This window comes from Leptopilina boulardi, unplaced genomic scaffold, assembly GCF_019393585.1.
Source record: "Leptopilina boulardi isolate dan_hultmark-lab unplaced genomic scaffold, ZJU_Lbou_2.1 LbouV2_58, whole genome shotgun sequence".
Classification (NCBI taxonomy): Eukaryota; Metazoa; Arthropoda; class Insecta; order Hymenoptera; family Figitidae; genus Leptopilina; species Leptopilina boulardi.
In genome coordinates, this window is record NW_026138003.1 from 102,233 (window position 1) to 123,312 (window position 21,080).

At 25.1% G+C, this 21,080-nt stretch overlaps 3 protein-coding genes across 4 annotated transcripts in view; 1 reads left to right on the top strand and 2 right to left on the bottom strand.

Annotated features, from left to right (window-relative positions):
* Window positions 1-454: 454 nt before the first annotated feature.
* Window positions 455-1,597, top strand: LOC127290216 (uncharacterized). Its single transcript, XM_051318662.1, has 4 exons — window positions 455-673; window positions 805-1,019; window positions 1,108-1,214; window positions 1,281-1,597. Exons 1-4 carry the CDS (start codon window positions 478-480, stop codon window positions 1,456-1,458), a joined length of 696 nt encoding a protein of 231 aa, XP_051174619.1. The 5' UTR covers window positions 455-477; the 3' UTR covers window positions 1,459-1,597.
* Window positions 1,598-2,228: 631 nt separating this feature from the next.
* LOC127290234 (chitin synthase chs-2-like) overlaps window positions 2,229-21,080 on the bottom strand; it is a 60,524-nt gene continuing 41,672 nt past the window's right edge. The window contains exons 3-20 of one of the 2 annotated variants that reach the window (XM_051318699.1): window positions 18,683-18,927; window positions 17,715-18,008; window positions 17,091-17,300; window positions 16,660-17,004; window positions 16,053-16,444; window positions 14,425-14,692; window positions 14,008-14,270; window positions 13,637-13,847; window positions 13,283-13,530; window positions 12,850-13,042; window positions 11,730-11,884; window positions 11,245-11,550; window positions 10,249-10,496; window positions 9,080-9,392; window positions 8,074-8,250; window positions 5,806-5,964; window positions 5,441-5,669; window positions 2,229-2,923 (exon numbers count right to left, since the gene is read on the bottom strand). In XM_051318699.1, the coding sequence (XP_051174656.1) occupies window positions 2,601-2,923; window positions 5,441-5,669; window positions 5,806-5,964; window positions 8,074-8,250; window positions 9,080-9,392; window positions 10,249-10,496; window positions 11,245-11,550; window positions 11,730-11,884; window positions 12,850-13,042; window positions 13,283-13,530; window positions 13,637-13,847; window positions 14,008-14,270; window positions 14,425-14,692; window positions 16,053-16,444; window positions 16,660-17,004; window positions 17,091-17,300; window positions 17,715-18,008; window positions 18,683-18,927 (4,579 nt within the window). In that variant the 3' untranslated portion in view covers window positions 2,229-2,600. Of the gene's footprint in view, window positions 2,924-5,440; window positions 5,670-5,805; window positions 5,965-8,073; window positions 8,251-8,503; window positions 8,681-9,079; window positions 9,393-10,248; window positions 10,497-11,244; window positions 11,551-11,729; window positions 11,885-12,849; window positions 13,043-13,282; window positions 13,531-13,636; window positions 13,848-14,007; window positions 14,271-14,424; window positions 14,693-16,052; window positions 16,445-16,659; window positions 17,005-17,090; window positions 17,301-17,714; window positions 18,009-18,682; window positions 18,928-21,080 lie in introns of both variants that reach the window. The other variant, XM_051318698.1, reaches the window with a different exon arrangement.
* Window positions 10,527-11,212, bottom strand: LOC127290256 (chitin synthase chs-2-like). The gene has a single exon (XM_051318730.1). The coding sequence runs from the start codon at window positions 10,989-10,991 to the stop codon at window positions 10,659-10,661; it is 333 nt and encodes a 110-aa protein (XP_051174687.1). The 5' UTR covers window positions 10,992-11,212; the 3' UTR covers window positions 10,527-10,658.

Here is a 21,080-nt window from a genome sequence, read left to right on the forward strand (position 1 = left end):
TAATATATTACATCGGATTTTATTTTATTTTCACTAAAAAATATTTAAATTTTGCATAATTCAAAATTATTCACAATTATTATTTGATCGGACAAATAATTGGAATGAATGTTATTGCAAAAAGTTCAAATTTTTTTAAAATTATTAAATAACAATTAAAATTTTAAAAGTCTTTCAATGTAAGTGTAAATAATTATAATTTTTAACATTTTAAAGGAATAGGGCACATTTATTTTTTTTAAATTATTTTCTAATTTTGTTTTTTCTAAATTTTGATTTTCTAATAAAGTTAAATTTTCTAATTTTTCTTTTCTAATATTCACTATTGATAATAAAAATAAATTCTTAGATAATATTTTGATGGTTTTATTATGATAATAAGAAAAATAATAAAATGTGAAAAAAAACAAATGATGTTATCCAGTTGATTTTAGGTTGTTTCAAGTTTCTGATCGGTAAACAGAAACAAAGTGGCTTATGTTCCTTGAATCAATTTTGTCAACTTCTTTTCTTTTGCTTGCATCTGGTTCTAGTATTTACGTTTTAGGAAAAAATTGTCATGATCAATATTCTACTGTCAAACCTTTTTTTATATCTGCGTCAATTGGTATTTTTGGATTTTGTGTTAGATCATTAAGTTCATTAATTTACAATTTATTTTTCCGAATCTATCGTAAGTACCTAATTACAAGGTTTTTTTTTGCTTTTTTTCATTTAGATAAATATTTAAATTATTTATATATTAATTTTTATAATAAATTATAAATAATAAATATTTTATTTCCTGAAAACTATTTTCTATAGCAATTGATCCTCAAGAAATAGAAGATGAATGGAAGAAAAAAGAGGAATTGAAGAAAAGACCTTTTCGAAATTATTCAATATTTTATCGATTTTCCTCGACACTCGCTCAAGGTGGATTAATTTATGCCGTTTTCAATTATCATAAATGTGAAATTTTTGAAACTTTTGTTTTGTCATTGACAATTGTTGAATTTATTTGTGCCTTAGAGGCTAGAGTAAGTGTGTTAGAAATTTTTCTTTTTTTGAAAATATAATTTATCATTTTAGATGATTGAAAATTAAAATAATATTATGCAATTTTAGAAATATAATCAAGAAAATACGGAGGTGCAAAGTTTCTTTGAAATTTTCGCTAAAAATATAGATAATTCACTTGATTTTTATTGGATTTTCATTGGAGGATATTTTGGGTAAGAGTAGAAAAATATTTTCAAATATATATATTTTCTTTTTAAACATGTTACTATTTTATATAGCTGGTTTAAAAGAAACTCATTCTGCATACTGGCTTTTTTGCCTTATACTATTTCCATCTTAACTTTGACTTCTGATGAATTTGATAAGAATCCAAATATTCAAATTGGTTTCAATGATTATATGACCACAGCATATATTCTTCTTATGACTGAAGCTATTCGATATTTTCCAGAATAATACGAAAAATTTAGTAAATCACTCAAGTAATATTAATTGTGATAATAAATATATATTTTCAGAATTAATAGTCATTTTATTTAAAGGAATTAGATTATGAATAATTAAATAAGAGAATAAAATTAAATTGACAAATTGTATTACTAACAAATAAATTTATATGTGAGTGACAAATTATTTTCTATACAGAACATTATTAAATATAATTAAATATAAAAAGAAAATGTATTTACATTTTTAATTCAAAAGTAGGAAATTATAAAACAATGTAGAGAGTGACAAAAAAAAGGAGTTTGAGCAAACTTGCGCACAAATTATTATTTTACTTAAAATTAATATTATCTATACAAGATTATAATTAATTGTCGATTATCATGAAAAGTAACACGCACATATTTTCATTTTTTGTTTCACATACAAACATTTACAAATCAATCATAATTTAAATACATTTACGTTATTACATACAATTGTGAGAAGAAGAAATTATTTTATTCTTTCACATTATGCACAATTCCTTAGCATTTATAAAAATTTCTGTACAATTTAGTGCATTTTATTTACATTTTTTATTTAACTTTTTTTTATTAAAGTTTTACGATTTATTTAACATTGCTAAAAAAATGTTTACAAACTTAAATGGTTTTCCTAAATTTTCAATAATTTAACATTTTCAATTGAATAAAAAAGTTTATTTAAAAATATATATATATATATATATATATATATATTAATTTTATGTCAATATTAATTGACAATTTTTATTTGTCCAATTGTTTTTTTATTTTTCTTTAAAAAGAAAAATATTGAGCTTCTTTAAAATATATAAGTACATACAGCGCCAAAAAAAAGTATTTTACAAGACTACAAAAATTAAACAACTATGTATGAGTGATACATTAAGTACATCTTGAAAATAAAGAAAAATATTATGAAGAAATGCAGTATTTATAAAACGAACTTCAGTCTCTGACTTAAAAGTAATGTCTTCTTTTTTTTTTTTTGGTTTTTTTTAAAAAAAAGAAAATCATTAATTTTTTTCTAAATATAAAATTGTTCTTCTCTTTTTCTTACGGAATTCTGATATTGATTCGGTAAAAATTTTATATAAATTCTTTGCAAAAAATTGAGTATGTTTTTTTTTATAGATTTGAATTTGGATCTCGCCATGTGACCTGGCCTGCCAAGGGTTGAAGCCTCAAACTATTTCCAGGACTATCGTCAGCTTCATAGGCAGCGTTCACGTGGCCACTGTGACCTTCAAAAACATCCTTTACGGAAATTTGACTACTTCTTGTTGGACGTCCTTGAATTCCAAGAGGATTTCCAGGAGCTCCATAAATATTATTAGCTCCCAATGTTTGCATTTGAGATTTTCTTCTTAATGCTATGATACTATTGCGACGTCCCTCGAATGCTTTGAACGCCTTCGTTGATCTTCTCGTTGACATATTTCGTGGCAGGCCTGTGAGTGAAAAAAAATAATAATAATTTTCAAAAATTATTAATAAAATATTGTTTTCTATTTTATTACAATTTAACTGTATATTTTACAATCATTAACACAAATACAGTGCCGCTCAGCAGATTTTGCCCACCTTTGAGAATTTTACGCTTGGCGAAAAGTTTTATATTTCGGTTGCTAATAAAGATATAATAATGAGTGAGGACTTTTTTGAAAGCTTATATCTTCTACTTTTATGATATCTAAAACAGACATTAAAAAAAAAATTTTGTCATTGTTTAATTGCTCAAAATAAAAATCCAAAATTTCCGTTTTTTTTGTAATTTTAAAATCGCTGCAGTTTTTAAACCAGTCATCACATTTTAATCGTTGATAAGCCATTTGAAAGCTAATTTTATCACCTTTAAAATGATTCCTTGTAAACTTTAATACGATAATTTGTAACAAAGATATGGACAATTGTTTAAAAAAACTGCACTTTTTTTCAACTAGTTGTAACTCAAGAACGATTGATTTTTGAAAAAAATTGTTGAGAAGAAAAATGTGCCTTTTTATGTATAGAATTAGAAAAAAAATATTTAGACATAAAAAAAAAAATTTTTTTTTTTTGACATATTTTGATTTTTTTGAAAATCAGCACTTTTTGTAATTAGTAATAAGTCGAGAACGGTTAGCTTTAGAAAAAAATTCGTAATATTTTTTTCTCAATTCTAAACATAAAAATACACATTTTTTATATTAAGAATTTTTTTCAAAAGCTAACCGTTCTCGACTTATTAGTTATTTAAAAAATTTTGTTTTTCAAAAAAACTCAAAATATGTAAAAAAAAATTTTTTTTTTTTAATTCGAAATATTTTTTTTCTAATTCTATACATAAAAATAGGCATTTTTTATCTTGAAAATTTTTTTCTAAAGCTAACCGTTCTTGACTTATTACTAATTACAAAAAGTGCTGATTTTCAAAAAAATCAAAATATGTCAAAAAAAAAAAAATTTTTTTTTACATATTTTGAGTTTTTTTGAAAAACAAAATTTTTTAAATAACTAATAAGTCGAGAACGGTTAGCTTTTGAAAAAAATTCTTAATATAAAAAATGTGTATTTTTATGTTTAGAATTGAGAAAAAAATATTACGAATTTTTTTCTAAAGCTAACCGTTCTCGACTTATTACTAATTACAAAAAGTGCTGATTTTCAAAAAAATCAAAATATGTCAAAAAAAAAAAAAATTTTTTTTTTATGTCTAAATATTTTTTTTCTAATTCTATACATAAAAAGGCACATTTTTCTTCTCAACAATTTTTTTCAAAAATCAATCGTTCTTGAGTTATGACTAGTTGAAAAAAAGTGCAGTTTTTTTAAACAATTGTCCATATCTTTGTTACAAATTATCGTATTAAAGTTTACAAGGAATCATTTTAAAGGTGATAAAATTAGCTTTCAAATGGCTTATCAACGATTAAAATGTGATGACTGGTTTAAAAACTGCAGCGATTTTAAAATTACAAAAAAAAACGGAAATTTTGGATTTTTATTTTGAGCAATTAAACAATGACAAAATTTTTTTTTTAATGTCTGTTTTAGATATCATAAAAGTAGAAGATATAAGCTTTCAAAAAAGTCCTCACTCATTATTATATCTTTATTAGCAACCGAAATATAAAACTTTTCGCCAAGCGTAAAATTCTCAAAGGTGGGCAGAATCTGCTGAGCGGCACTGTACATACATAAAAAATTTTTTGAAAAATATGTAATTGATATTTTGAAGATTTTAAATTATTACAAATAATTTTTTTTTTATTATAAATAATTTTCAATTTAAATTTTTGTAAATTTTAATTGATGAATATTTTTTTTTACAAATTTCAGTCAATACTGAATTTTTTTCAAAAATAATTGAATATTGTAAAATCTAAATAAGATTCTTAGAAATAATTTTTAGGAGATTTAAAAATTAAAATTTTTGAAAATATTTTACTGAATAAAAAATTTTATATACTAAATAAATTTGTGAAGAATTTTAATTGAAAATTTTTGAAATAATTGATATTTCGAAGAGTTGAAATCAAAATTTTTAAAAATAATTAAATTTTTGCAAAGAGTTTTAGTTAAAATGTTTTATAAATAAAATAATTATATGGATTTAATTAATTTTATGGAGCTTACGTCTTTTTCGATTTTTAACAATTTATTTTTGAGTTAGATTTTTGAAAAAAAATTTTATGAATTAAAATCTTGAAAATTATTCTAATTCAAAAATTCTTTTAAATATTTGATTCGGTAATATTCCATAAATTTTGACCTTAGAAATTTTTTTGTAAATCCAGGTAAATCTGTTCAGTATTGAAAAATTTCTTTCTAAATTTTTTGCCGAATATTTGAATTATAAAATAATTTCCATAAATCACACTTGAAAATATTTTTAGAAAAAAAAGGAAATGCAAATTTTTTTTTTTAAATATCTATTTTACTGAAATTTGATTAAATGTGATTAAGAAAGAAAAATATTTTATTACCATTGCCTTCTGTCATACTGAAAAATCGTTGACGGAACGCAACATCGAGAGTATTTATCGCTTGTGTTTTTCTGCGACTCTTTTCCAAATTTCTAATTGTTTTTCGTCTTCCAGGACCACTTCCGCTACCTTCATCGTAATCGCCCTCTATTCCATCTAATCTTTGCAAGTCCCTCACTATTTCCACTGCATGTTTCGAAAGCAGTGCCTCCTCTGATAGATCTTTGGTCTATTTTTCAAAATTGCAAAAATATTAAATAACTAAAATTGAATTTTTTTTTTTTTTTAATTAAAAATTAAAAATTGTCAACGATTTAAATTTATATAATTTAATAATTGATTTTTAAATAGTAAAAAAATCTCACCTTTTTGCAGCTCAAAGTTGTGCTGGCCAAAATGTGAGCCAAAGTTCCAAATCGATGGAATAACATGGCAGTGAATTGGATGACCAAAATAAGAGCAAAGAAGAACACAAAAACAAGACCAATTGGCTCGAGTTGCAAGTACTCTTTCGAAATATGAATCTACAAAAAATTAGCAAGTCAGTAAATTTTTTTACTTTATAATTTTTATTTTAACAAATAAAATTGTTAAATAAAATTAAATTTCTTCTGCAATTTTGAAAATTATTTCATTAATTTTTTTTTAATTATTCTAAACGTTATAGAAAAATTTTAACATCATTTTTCATAGTATTTTTGAGTTTTAATATAAATCCAATTTGTATTCAAAAATGCGCAGAAATTTTCATGACATGCTTTAATATATTGTTACTAATAACTATTAGATGATTATTTCAGAAATTTATCAACAGAACTGAGTTGTGTATTTTATTTAAATTAAATTGACTTAAAATTTATTAAAATAATAATAATAACATAATAATATTTTATTCTTTATCAAATTAGATATTAATTTATTAATAATAACTAATTAATGATTTCTCAGATCTGTGAACGTAATTTCTCAAAAACCAGAAATTTAATTTAGTGTACAAATATACATAATATGAAGAAATGTGCAGAGTTGGAAATTCTCACAATTTTTATTTTGAACAAATAATAAGAAAAAATGTATTTTGAACGTAAATTAAAATTGCTTTTTAAACTAAAGTGTTAAAAAGTATTATATCTCTATCCTATACACGTAACAAAATAATTGAATATGAAAATAATTAACTTTTATAAATTTACATTTTTTAAATGTTTTTTACAATAATTAAATTTAAGAAAATTTAATTTTCAAAATACTTCAAAACAAAGAAATAAAAATGTTGTAAAGAAATAAAATTTTTAAATTACATAGTAAATTTTATTTTATTTAGTAGTGTAAAATTTATATTAAAATTTTTTTAAATTTTGACAAAAAAATTCTTTACTCTATATTCAAAATAAAACCTTTTTTTCTATTATTTGTAAAAAATAAAATTAGAAGAATATCCTGTCCTCAGAAAAGTGTACAATATTATTAATTACAAGAGGAAACAAATTTTTATACACTTATTTGAATATATATAATATTTAAACAACCACCACGTGAAGTTATTGAAAAACATTATTTTCACCAGGATCAGGGTCACATTGATTAATTTGTGCCCGATACACCATCAGTGTGTGCTTCCTCAAAAAAATGTACATTAAAATGTAAAGAGTTAGACACAAAACATTAATGAGATTCATGAGAAGTTTTCTTGTGCCTAAGATAAATTGATTGTCAATTATTAGTTCTCATCCATTTTGTGAGGAAGAGAATTATACATTTGAGAGGAACCAAAAATCGTGGATGTTTTTTAATTTTTTTAAATCTTCAAATGATAAATTTTGGCATTTTTTTTTTTACTAAAATTTCAATAATTTTCTATTTTATATTCTTTTCCTTTGAAAAAAATATGTAAATTTTTTTCAAAGTTGGAATAATATTAATAATTTTGCACACCCACGATCGGTAGAAAGGTGAATCATACCGTGATAGAGGAAGTGTGGGCATGATTATATTAATGAATCTCTGAAACCACATTTGGTTATTCACAAGATAAAAAAAAATTGATCAATCTGATCAAACATGATTTTCCGAAACCCAATCGACATGTCTCGTTATATTTCAATTAAATTATTTTCAAATAAAGTGAAAGTATCAATAAAAATTTGGAGCGAATTTTACAAAATAAAATTATAGGTACTCAATTAAATATAATATTTATGTTTCTAAATGGGAACAAAATTTTTGATTAACTGATAATATTATTATTAATTATTTATCAGATTTCGTTGACTTTCTTTTTGTAATGATAGATTTCAAAATATTTACTGAAGAAACTAAAATTTATTTTATTTAAATTATATTATATTAAATATTTTTTGTTATGATACATTATGAAAAATTACAAAAATTAAATTTTTAAATAAAACAAATAAAAAAAAAACTGTGGAAGAATAAAAATTTGAAAATAGACTTTTAAAATGCTTCAGAAATTGAAAAGAAGAATTATTATTGAATAATAAAAATGAATATTCATAAAGATGAATTTTTAAGAAAGTAATTTTAAAAAAAAAGTAGCCAGACATGTCGATAAAATTGTTAGTTTTTCTGTATGAAAAACTGAAAGTCGAGGCTTCCCAAAGAAATGCCTCTACCTCCTTAGATTCTTCACTGAAGGTGATGTTCGTCTTGACCCCGAATGGCCATACAATGTGCAGTTTATCTTTGTTCAGCTGCATTAAGAATACAATCAATACGAACAAAGTGTTGAACATTAAAAATGCGTAGACACTCTTGTTTCTTAGCTCGATCAAATCATTGGCGATCCTTGCCTATTTGGAGTCAATAAAAAAACAAAAAAAAAAAAAAAAAGGGAAAAAGAAATCATTAGTAAAATATACTAAAACTCCGTAAGTAACGACGCATTTACCTGGTTAGAATTTATTTTTGATTCAGAAAAAAGGGTAAAAGTTAAATAATAATAATTTTAGTTTAATAAAATGTCTAGAAAAAAAAATCTCCTTTTTATCTGTGAAATAATTCGAGCACAGGAAAACACGTGCTACCCACGGAGTGAATTTTTACCTCCTGGGAAGTTCCATCATAAGTGATGTTGGTCTTGATACCAAAGGGCCATTTCACGTGCAACAAGTCTTTGTTAAGTTGCATGAGAAATACAATCAGCACGAAGAGAGCGTTTATCATAAAGAATGCAAACACGCTCTTGTCTCGCAAATCCTTCAAATCTTTGGCGATACGAGCCTGACGTGAACATTTTAGATTAATTTTTAGAATTTCACAATTTTTTTAATATAATTTTGAAAGCGTCAAGCAATTTTGTCTCTATAGCCAAAAAGCAATTATTATATAGCAAAAGAAAAAAATCAATTGGCCAAAAGAAAACAGTAAAATATTAAAAAAATATTTTAAAAGAAAAATATGTTTTTAAAATATAAATTCAAAAAAATTGTACGTTTGCAAAAAACAAAAAAATTGTAAATAATAATTCAAAGAAAAGGTGGGTGATTTGAAAGACGAACTGTCTTCAGTTGCACTGTCATCATTTTTAATTTTTTGAAAAATTTTTACATTTTCAAAAAAATTTAAATCAATAAGTATATAACTGAAGAAAGACGTTGCCCTAATGTGATTGTATTTTACCTTCTCAGCTTTGTCTTCATCGATGGGATAAAGATACTTTTCTAAAAGGTCCTTCCAAAATTGTTCCTCCTGAAGATTGAGGACATCGACTTCTCCATTCTTGAGACCATCGTCATCAAGCCAATATGGACGAGATGGAAAGTGTCCTTCACGATTGCCCTCGGTATTTTGACTAGCGACAGTTTCTGTTTCACTGTCACGACCATCATCTTCGGCTGGGTCTTCGCCAATTGCACCAAGATGATCAGCCGTTCTTGAACCCACTGAAGATGCACGTCTTCTGCCTGATATATGAGCATGTGGATCGACAGCTCTATAAGAAAATTAATTTTAATAAATTAATTTAGAAACGTGTGATTTTGTAGAATATGAATTTTGGAGAATATTTAATTGTTCGAATATTAATGTTTTAGAAAATGCAAATGTTCGAAAATCAATTTGACAGAATTTTAATTTAGACGAAAATTAATTTGCCAGACATTCAATTTCATCGAAATTTTGTCTTGTAGAATATTAATTTTGCAGAATTGTAATTTAAAAGAATCTTAATTTTGCAGAAAGAGGATTAGAAAGAATATTAATTTTTGCAGAATATTCATTTGCTTGAATATTAATGTTCAGAAAATTTAAATGCTCTAAAATTAATTTGCCAGAAATAATTCGGCGGAAACTTCAAATTTGACCAATCAGAAATTATCAAGAAAATTGTGATTGGTCAAATTTGAAGTTTCCGACGAATTATTTCTGTCAAATTGATTTTCGAGCATTTTAATTTTCTGGACATTGATATTCGAGGAAATTGAATTTCTGGCAAGTTAATTTTTGTCTAAATAAAAATTCTGTCAAATTGATTTTAGACCATTTACATTTTCTAAAACATTAATATTCGAACAAATAAATATTCTAAAGAATAAGATTCTATCAAATCATAATTCTAAAAAAAATTGGTTTAGGGCTTATTTATGCGTCCCGATTTATTTTTAAAAAAAATTTTAAGTTTAAATAATAAAATTTTTAAATAATTGATCTTTTTTTCGAAACAATTGTAATTTTAATGTAATTAGAATCCGAATTTATTTTATTAAATTTTATTTCTTTATTTATTTTTTATGTTCACGCGTATGATTAACGACCATTAAAAAAAAAAAGGAGAATTATATTATACTCACTTTTCGATTGTATCAAGTCGTTTGCCCAGTTGCTCCAGAGATTCAGCAATTGCCACAAGTTGTTGTTTCTCCGATGATGGTTTACCATGAGTACAAAGCATACACTTAAATAATCCAGCAAGAGAAATTTCAATCGAACCCTCATCATCATCATTTGTTCCTGCTCCATTTTGCAAAAATCCCAGTAACGATTTTTGCTTGGCTTTCCTTTTGGCTTCCTCAGCTTCTTTCTTCTCTTGCTCAAGTTCCTATTTTCATTTTTTGAAAAAAAACCCCATCATTCATTATTTTAGAGATATAATTAATTTTTTCTACAAAATTATATACAAGTTGCGAAAGAAGCAATTATAATTAAAATTAAAAATGCGTAAATTAAAAATAGAATTTTGTAAATTAGAAATAAATTAATGTTAGAAGTGTAAATTAATAGTGTAATTTAAAATTATAGTGAACATCAAATCCAAAATGGGATTTATTACCGCGTCAGTTTTTTTCTTTTGCACTTCCCTCGTGCCCCATGTAATATCATTGAGATTGTAGACGGAGAAAACAATTAAAACCAAATACATCGAAGGTACAGAAATGTAGTAAATTAATCCATAAAAGAGACAACTAATTTCTTGAGGATGTAATAAGGCAGCCACTGTTAATTGAGCAATTACCATTATAAGAAAAAGTGGAGATGGTGAAAATAAACCATCTTCAACAATGTTAATCGATATCGCTGTGATTACCGCAACCATAATCAATCCATAAACAATACTTATTATCGCCGCCGCTAGAATCTATTATCAGTAATGGTGATTGTTAGTTATTTTCAAAAAAAAAAAAAAAAAAAATGTCGCATGCAAAAAATCCCACCACACCAAAGCTCCGCATTCATTATTCCAAAATATTCTTCTTCTTTGCTTGTTATTTCTTTTATATTATTATTCCCTTGTTATTTATGCCATCACCGTTTCTTTTTTTTTTTACAGAGAACCTAATCAGACGAACCTTCTTGGTTTTCTTCACTTGGACTTCACGTGTTCCCCAGGTGACAACGTTAAGATTGATGATGGAATACAAAATCAAAAGAAGGTACATGGATGGAATTGAGAGGAGATAAATGAGACCGGGAACAATGCACCAAAATTCTTGAGGATGAAGACAAGCTGCTATAAAGAACGATGTCGAGAGTGATGTTAAAAATATCGCCGATGGAGAACCCATACCGTCCTCGCCTAATTGAAGTGCTGTTCCCACTATTACAGCCATCATTATCATCGCGTAAGCCGTTGACAATATTTGCGCACATAATAGCTGAAAGGACGAACACAAAATTTGCAGACGGACATTTCCAAGCAATATTATTATACCACGATTGATACGAACAAATAATTAATTTCTTTGAAAATACATTTCACACATGAATTTGGAGAGAAAGAATATACATATGAGAATAATATATGATTTCAAATATATAACGGAGAAAAAATTACCTGAATATTGGATTTACATGTAAAACAAACAATCATAAAGAAGAGAATTGGAATGATATTGTAGTAAAAGCTGGTCCAGTTATCAATTTTGAATGCGGCAACAAAAGCTCCCACCAACATAAGGAAAATAGTTCCAGGTCCAAGAATCGTACCACCTAAAAGTAAGTATAATTTTATTTAAATAGTTTTATAGATATGTTACACTTTTTAACAATTTTAAGGTGAAATTTATTTACGAAAATTAAGAATTAAAGACAAATAAATTCAAATATTTATTTATTTATTTAAAAAAAATGATAATTTTTTTATGCATCGTGTCAAAGTTATATGAAAATAAAAAACTTTCATGTATCATTGTTAAGAAAACAATTTTTAAATTTTCCACAATATTTAAGAAACTTGCATGATAGGTATTTATCATTTATGGTATTTTTAAAAATTCAATTATTTTCATATTAATATAATGTAAATTCAGTAATTTTTAAAATTTAAGGGTTTTTGTGTTTACTTAATTTTTATAATTAAATTATTTTCACATTTATTTATTTATTTTGTAACTTCAATTATTTGTTTTTTTTTTGATAAATTTCATAATTGAATTTGATAACTGATATTTCAAAAATATGAAAATCATTAAATTTTCAAATAAAATTGTTTTGAATTATTGAATTCAAAATATAATTAAATTACAAAATAATTGAATTTATTCACACATTTAAAATTTTAATTGTATAATTCAATTTTTTAAAGTTAATTGAGACAATGAATGAATAATGTGAATTAATTTAATTTTTTTTTTAAATTTACTAAGTTTGAAAGGGGCGGTTCGAACTGCCCCATTAGAAAAAATGATTTAAAAATGATTTATAATATATGTTTACACAATTCTTAGTGAAATTTTTTTTCTCAAAAAAGTTTTAATGTTAAAATTAATCAAAAATTCATCATAATTCAACACAAATTTTAATTTAAAAAAAACCGAATTGTCATTTTTGAAAAATGAATGAATTTTAAAAATTTTCGATTTTAGAAAAAGATCAAAGTAGATTTTTTGAGTTTTGTATTTTTTTATATCGTACATTAAGATAAAAAAAATAATATTTAATTTAATTTTCCTTACCCATCAAAAGAATCTGATAAGATATATAAGGCATGGAAATATTATCGTTAATTTTTATTGTCCTTTTTGCATCCATTAGTAAGTCCAAAATATTAGCTATTGTCGAAGGCACCCATCGACGACGTTGATTATAAAATTCATTGAAACCTTCGGGAGCATGAGTATAGGCGTCACTTGCAGCTGAATATTCAACCTTGGATAAATTCAATTTTATTGTATTATATTTATTCCTTTGTTTGAAATTTAGGTTTGATATTCAAACAAAAAAATTATTTTAATTGTTTTTTTTAATTATAATGTTAAATTATTGTATTAATCGTTGTTGATAAACTCGATTATATTAATTAATTATTCAATTAATGAATTAATTCTATTTTTGTCTGCGGAAATTGTGGAATTTCATTTTTATAAAATTTTGTGAAAAGTTACTCACCCGATAGCCTCTTTGTAGAAGCAATGTACAAAGCCATCTATCTTCTCCTTGATCGTATTGGACATAGTGTCTAGCTTCTTCAGATCTGGTTGTATATTTCTTCATTACATTATCATCCATCAGTGCCTTGCCTCTAAAAAGAGAAAAACATCCAGGACTACAGAGTACGCATCCAATCATGTGTTCTGTTGCTTTTTGCAGCCAATGACCAATCGCATATTCGAACATCTGATACCAAACCATTGGACCTAATTCAATTTAGAAATTTAATTATTTATTAAATTAATTCATAATTTATCATTGAATAAAAATTCATCATTTATTTGATATATAAAATTGTGAATGTTTTATTACCCGATCCAACGGGATGAATACGACCACAGGCGGCTCCAAGATTTTTATTTTTCTTCATCAAATCAACTAATAATTTCACAGCTGCGGGTTGAAAATCAATATCACCATCAAGAGTCAATAGGAAGGTATTTTCCGCAATGACTTCCTTTCGATCGACACTGATTGGTAACTCCATTAAACGATGTCCAAGTAAATAATACATGTACATGACCTGAAAAATTTTGTAATTTGATTATAGAAATTTTTCAAAATTCAATTTAAGAAAATTGCAGTCTGTAAAATTGATTTTTTTCTCGAAATTTCAAAAATTAGAAATTTAAATTTAATGAATAAATTTAATTTTATTATTCATTAAAATTTGACATTTATACCTGACTCCAACGTTTTCTGTGACGAATTTTACTTTTATCCTTTAAATGAGCAATCATTTTTGTCTTTCCTGGCAGTGTCCAAATTAATCGACCACCATACGGAGTTGGAATCTTCTTTGGAGCTCTCACGTGCATCCTTGTCTGATGAACGTCTGAAGCTGCTTCATCCAATGTACCCACTAAGAGTTTCACGAATCTATTCACTTGACTTTCATTCTCATCATGATCAGAAAGCTCAAAAGCGTCATCGAAAAATATATGAGCTGAAAGTTGATAATATAATTGTTATTTATTAATAACTTTTAAATTATATTTATATATAATATTTTGATTACTTATTTATTAAATGCATTATAAATTGATATTACATGAATATTGTCTTTCAATTTATTTTTAATTTTTTGATTTGACACTTACTTTCAAATTCATAATAATCAGGATCAACAACTTTTAAATATTTTTGAGCAACACGTCTTGCACATTGATCCTCATCTAATCGAAGAATACTTTTCAAAAATTCAATCATTTCTTCTTTGTTCTCGTGCCACATTGTCGCACAAGCATAAATCCTCGTAACATGATCACTATTTTTCACTACCGATGGAGGAGTACTTGTGCCATCAGTTTGTTCATAAATTGTTTCATAATCACCGTCGCCTTTTTCTTTTTCTATTTCAGCTAAATCCTGAAATAATATACAAATTTTGTTAAGTCATTTAATTAGATACTGATTAATTAATTTGATTGAACAAATTATTTTTTATTGCAAAAAAATTTTCAATCGTGTTCTTTGTTGGTTTTCAAAAAAATTTCAAGGTTTCCTAACATTTTTTTTAGACATAACTAAATTTACGTCGTTTTTCCGATTTCTATGGTTAAATTATTATTAATATATTTTTTATTTACAAAAATAAGGGGCCCCAAAAATAATAATATAATAATCGAGAGATTTCGTTTTAGCAAAATTTATCTGCATTTATTTATTTACGTTTGGAAAATTCTAATTTTTGTGGATTAGTATTATTTAAACCTCAAACTTTAAAAAGTTAATTAAAGGGACAGACTACTCTCTCCTTTTTTGTTGTGAATGAATATTAAATAAATTTTATTTTTAACATAAATAACAGAATTATACATTGAATATCAGGAAATTTATATTTATTTTTTCAAATTCAAATCATAATTCCAAAATTCAATTGCAGTTTTGAAAATTTAATTATTTTTATTGCTCGATTTAAAAAAAAAAAAAAAAATAACTTCTGCACCGTGATTTTGATATCACGAAGCACAAAATTAGTTAAAAATGTATCTAAAATTAAAAAGTGTTCAGAAACTGTTTTTTTTTGTTAACTAAATTTTTCCTAATAAGAAAATTCAAAAAAAATAGAGAATTGAAGATTAAATTTATAGAAATATAAAATAAAATTTTGAAATCAATAAATAAATACCTAAATAAAATAATCGAAAAGTACTATCCATAACAGACAAATAATCTCTAAATCAATGTAATTGAATTCACAAAATATTTGAATAAGAAAATAATTTAATTAGAAAAAAAATTACAAAAAATAACTTTTTCTCAAACAATTAAAATTAACATTATATTGAATGTTTTAAATAAAATTGAGAGAATGTTGGCAATAATTTTGTAAAATTATTTTTGCATATAATTAAAAATATTATGTTTTTAATTTTAAACAATAATATTTAATTCGAAAGAGTAAAAAAAATATATATAAATATTGCTTATGTTCAATTTATAATTTATTTTATTAATTATGTTCAAAGAAAAATTGTATTGTAATTTGTTCAAAATATAATTTAGAATTTAGAGAATGTCCCAATTTCGATTTTAATTTAAAACAACTAATTGAAAAATAATAATCTTAATAAAACTGTAAATATTTAAAATATAGAATTATAAAAATTTTATTATTATATGTAATTTATTTAACAATTTAAATAAATTAATATTAATAATAATAATTGAAAAACTATTAATAATTTTTTTAAAAATGATTTCAGAAATGAAGGAGAATTCTCACCTCGACTTTGACTTCAGGTTGATCGTCACGTTTTCGATTGAGTCCCATTGACTGATCAATAAGTAGAGAATCGTACATTGGCACAACAAAAAGCTTTTCCGTTGCAGCTAAACGTTCGCATTTTGGTGTCCAAATATGAAGTGTAATCCATGTTTGCGAGAGTAGCCAAAGTAACCAAACCCATGCGTATTGTTTGGAAATAAAATCGTTAAGTAAGTACAAAGGAGGCGATTCGTAAAAGAGATAATCTGGTATTGTCCCATGAAAGAAACAAGGGTTGCTGTTGCGAATACCACAAGCCGCTATGAGTAACGATATAGAAACTGGAATCGTCAGACTCACTGGAAATGCGTAACTGAATCCCTGAATCAGGATCTTACACGCAAACTTTCCTGAAATGGAATTATTCATTCAAATTAACTTGGAATTGTTTTCTTTTCTAAGATGAATATAGAATGATTCTTTCTTATAGGGAGAAATAAACTTTCTTCAATTGAATAGAATATATCCTTTTTTTTAAAACCATTTTTAGAAGAATAGAATTCATTTCTTTTTTTCAGTTTGCAATATATTTAACATATTTTCTATTTGTTTTAGATATACTCACCAAATACGTAAGCGAAATAGGCGCCAAAAATTTGCAAAAGAAGAACATAAATTGGTGTATTGTAATCGGCATTTACAATTTCAGTTTCGCCTATTCGAATTATTTCCGATAAATCGGTTATTCTTTCGGATCCTGCTTGTCTAACAGCGTGGACAATTATTTTATGTTCACTAAAGGCCGTTCCCATCATTGAGAAAAGATGACCAACATTTTGGCCTTGAGCTTGAAGAATCAACAGTGAAGTAATGAAGAAAGCAATTACCTTCCATATTGATACAAACACATAGGTAAAGTATCTCGTCACCCTTAGTTCTTTTTTTACTCTTCCTAATACTCTCACTATACCTAAAGTAAAAAATTAAAACAATTTTAATTAATTGAAGATAAAAATTTAATTGATGTAATAATTAAGAAATTTTGAATTTTCATACTTATTGGACTTCTTACGGAAACATAATTTTCCCACCATCCACATGATACCATAATAAGTGCCGGTGGAATTAGCCATAAAGAAGTATTTGAACTATCAAGTAAAGGCCATACTACAAATCCCGTTGCTTGGGCAGCTAAAGCTGCTAAATCCACTAGAACGAGAACACATCTCCTTGACTCGTCTTTGTTCTTATTTCTTGAGAGAAGGCCTGTGCGAGAAAGGGAATTCAATGGTAATGCAATTCTAATTTATTTCAATTCTTACATATGGACTGTTTCACAGTTATTTGAAAATTTCAAACAGTACATTTCTTACTTTAATTGAAATACACATTTTATCAAATTATAAATCTCATGAATGAATTTTACAAAGCGTGTGAATAAATTCTAAAATTCATTAATTAGAATTTTAAATTTACTCGTTAATTTTTGTTTGCAGCAAATAAAATTTTTAAATAAAAATTCTACGAATTTTAGAACTTATTAATGTGTCCCTTTGGTTACTGATTTCAAAAAAATAATCTTTATTTAAATAACAAATAGAAATAGAATGCAAAAAGAAATTTACATATTGATTAAATCGTTTAGTTTATAAAAAAGTTTTTATAAAGAGAGATAACTACCAAGAAGTCCAGGAACAAAACAAACACAATTTGTAAGCATCGCTCCTTTGACGACGTCCAACTCGGGGAGAATTGCAAGGAACATGATAGCCAAACCCATAACGTGAAGGGTCTCCATCAAGAAGATGAGAAAAAAATGTGAAGAAATTGGCTTCTTCCAAGACTTAAATATACACATTCTAATACTACGAACTAAAGTCCCAAATTCAGGGAGAGAAAAAGCTATGATGATGCACCAAATCCATGCTATCCTCTCTTCTTCGGGTAACGTAACTATAAATTGCTTTTCCCGGCCTGAAAATTAATAAATTTTTATTTTTTTACAATCTAAAAGCAGTTTCCTTTTTTTATTTTAATGAAATAATCTTTAAATTCCCCATATTTATAAAAAAAAAAGATTTAGATAAACAGAACAGAAAAAAAAGTATAAACAATAAAAATTGTTATCTAAAAACTGATAATAGACACTTAAAGTTCCTTCAATGAAAATATTTTTCAATTTTATTTTATCTATTTTTTTATTTTACAGAAATTTTTTTTTAGGAGTAAACTCATCCTTAAAATTAAAATTTTGTGCACAAAAATCAAAATCAATTTATATAGATCGTAATAATTGTGTTCATTCTTTCATATTGCAAAATAATATAATATATCTGTTTCTATAAAGTATATATATACATTGGAAATAATTTCTATGTTATATAGAAAATTGTGGGAATTGAAGTTTACTCGACTTTTTCTTTTATATTTTTACACTACTGTCTAGGAATCTAAAATGTCTGAACTTATCTCGCGGTTTCTTTTTTAGGGCAAAAAGGAAATTGAAGTATTCATATATATATATATATATATATATATATCTGCAAAAGAGATAAAGAGAGAGAGAGTGAGACAAAAAAAAAAGAAAATCTTGACTAATCTAAGAATCGATCTATACCACTTATCCGATAATTGCATGAATTTCTTACCTAATTGTACATTGCAATAAACTATTTCCCGACCAGCTTTCAGCTGTGAAGTCATGAAAAGTATGGTTCCCTTGGCGACGACACCACTGCCAAGAACTATGACGAAGACTAGTAAATAAACAATTACTTTTGTAATTTGAACTGTTACTTCGGCACATCTTTGATTTGCCATCGATCCGGAATCGATTTTTGGAGGTGGATCCCTGAATACGTCCCATGCTTTTGTCTCAACAACTGTCCGTTGACTGTAAATTAAAAAAAAAAAATTTAAAAAATTTTTTTTAATATTATGAAAACAAATGTTTTTAAATCAATGAATATTCGGATTTTCATTTTAGAGTCAGTCCATTATATTTCTACTAATTTGTTCGCTAAAAGATTATAATAATAATAATATACTGTAGTGGTCCCAGTTTCCGTCAATTTTTACAAATATCTCGTATGATAATTTAAATTACTTTTTAACAATATTTTATTCTTTATGGCATGCTCAAAAATATTAGTTTAAGTAAACAAATTAAAAGAAAATAATTTTTTTTATAAATAATGTTATTTTCAGTACGTAAACTGGGACAACCACGGTATAATAATAATAATAATAATAATTTTCATATTAATAAAATTTTTGTTTTAGTGTAAAATTAAATTTGAATAATTTGTCAAATAACCAAATTTTACGATTTTTATTATGGTAATTGTGCCAATTGCTGCGCTTTATTTGATAAATATTATTTATTATTTCAGCTATGTAGCTGTTTCAAAATATTTGGAAAATTTATTTGAAGTCTATACTGCCGCCCCAACAAGAATAACCGTATCTGCATTTAGGATGAGTCACCTACTTGCCACTGCCACTGCCACCAATAAGTGACTTATCCAAAATGTAGTTACTGCTACTCTTGTTGGGACGGCAGTATATATTAATTGTCCATAAAAATGTTCATTTATTTTTAATTTAATTATTTAAGATTGAATATTGCGAAAGGCATTGATACATTTTCATTGAATAAATTTAGTACTAAATGGATTTTTTTTTAATTACTGTCAGCAATAGAACCGTTGTTTTTGTGATAGTATTTGGGACACAGAAACTGACTGAAATGCACAGCAATAGACGCGTGTGATATAATTTTTAATTGCTTTAATTTATTTAAATAATCTACTTTTATGAGGGTTTTATTTTTTTAAATATCTTATAATAACACGAACTAGTTTGATAAATCATAAGTTTATTTTTTTCAAAATAAATATAGTATTTTCTATTCAAAAGGTTTCCTAACTGGAATCGCGCAGTAATTAGTACATTTACTTTTTTTTTTTTGAAATACAAAAAACTATAAAAGACTTTTGCCCAATTAATGCACTGAAAAAATTTATTTTATTCAAATAATAATAATCGATTACTTGACTATTATCAAAAAATATGTATTTGTATCAAATAATTATTATTTTATATCAAATAAAATTTATTTAATTCAAATAAAAATTATTCGGTTCAAGTAAATATTTATTTGAGAATAGTTAAGTTATCGATTATTTGAATCAAATAAAATTCATCATTGATTTTCAATCGAAAATCTACAACTTGCATAGTACTAACTGTTAATATTATATATACATTTTTCTAATTGACAAAAAATTTAATTAAAAAACAATTTCTATGACTCAATTAATAAATTTATTTAATTTACAAGAAAAAACATCATTTTTAGTGCAGGGCAAAATAATTGTAAGCATTCTCTTCTACTTTTCTGCACTCACATCAATGTGGCTCCATCTAGCGTAATCTAGATGATTCTACAATCTTAATCTGAAGATAGTTTACTGGCAGATAGTTCTACTTCTACATTTCATCTTTAGCAATGCTTATGCAATATTTTTATCATTTTAAATTCAATTTTACAGTTTCTAATTTCAGTAAATAATTACTTGGTATTAACAAAGTGAATTAATCAAGCAAGTGATAGTGATGAGAGTTATATATAAGCGTGTCGACCAGATTCTACAATCGGACAACATAACCTCTCCAAATATTTACAAAGGTATAATTAATTCTTTCTCCTGACCTAAGCTATTTCATCATAAGAAGAAGAAGAAGAAGGTAATAAATGTTTTTCAAACAATACAAAAAATAATATTTTTTTTCTAAACATTTATAATTAAAGTTTATAATAGAAAGTATTGTGCCAATCTTGTACGAAATATAGGCATTTTCCCGATTCTGCATCCCCACAATGTTGAATTTTAAACTTGTCGGAAAACTGCTCTTTTCTGTAACTGATGTACAAGAATCCAAGGAAATATTATACATTGATTCCAAAAATATTTATTTATTGAAAAAAATATTTTTCAAATCAAAATTTCTTGCTAAATGATATCAAAATTTTTTTTTTTTTTT

What these genes read in the sequence shown, in the direction of transcription:
- LOC127290216 (XM_051318662.1), top strand. Translation starts at nt 478, where the DNA reads ATGTTCCTTGAATCAATTTTGTCAACTTCTTTTCTTTTGCTTGCATCT. An exon ending in TTTATTTTTCCGAATCTATC is followed by an intron (nt 674 to 804) that starts GTAAGTACCTAA and finishes TATTTTCTATAG; the next exon opens with CAATTGATCCTCAAGAAATA. An exon ending in TTTGTGCCTTAGAGGCTAGA is followed by an intron (nt 1,020 to 1,107) that starts GTAAGTGTGTTA and finishes ATGCAATTTTAG; the next exon opens with AAATATAATCAAGAAAATAC.
- LOC127290256 (XM_051318730.1), bottom strand. Translation starts at nt 10,991, where the DNA reads ATGGTTGCGGTAATCACAGCGATATCGATTAACATTGTTGAAGATGGT.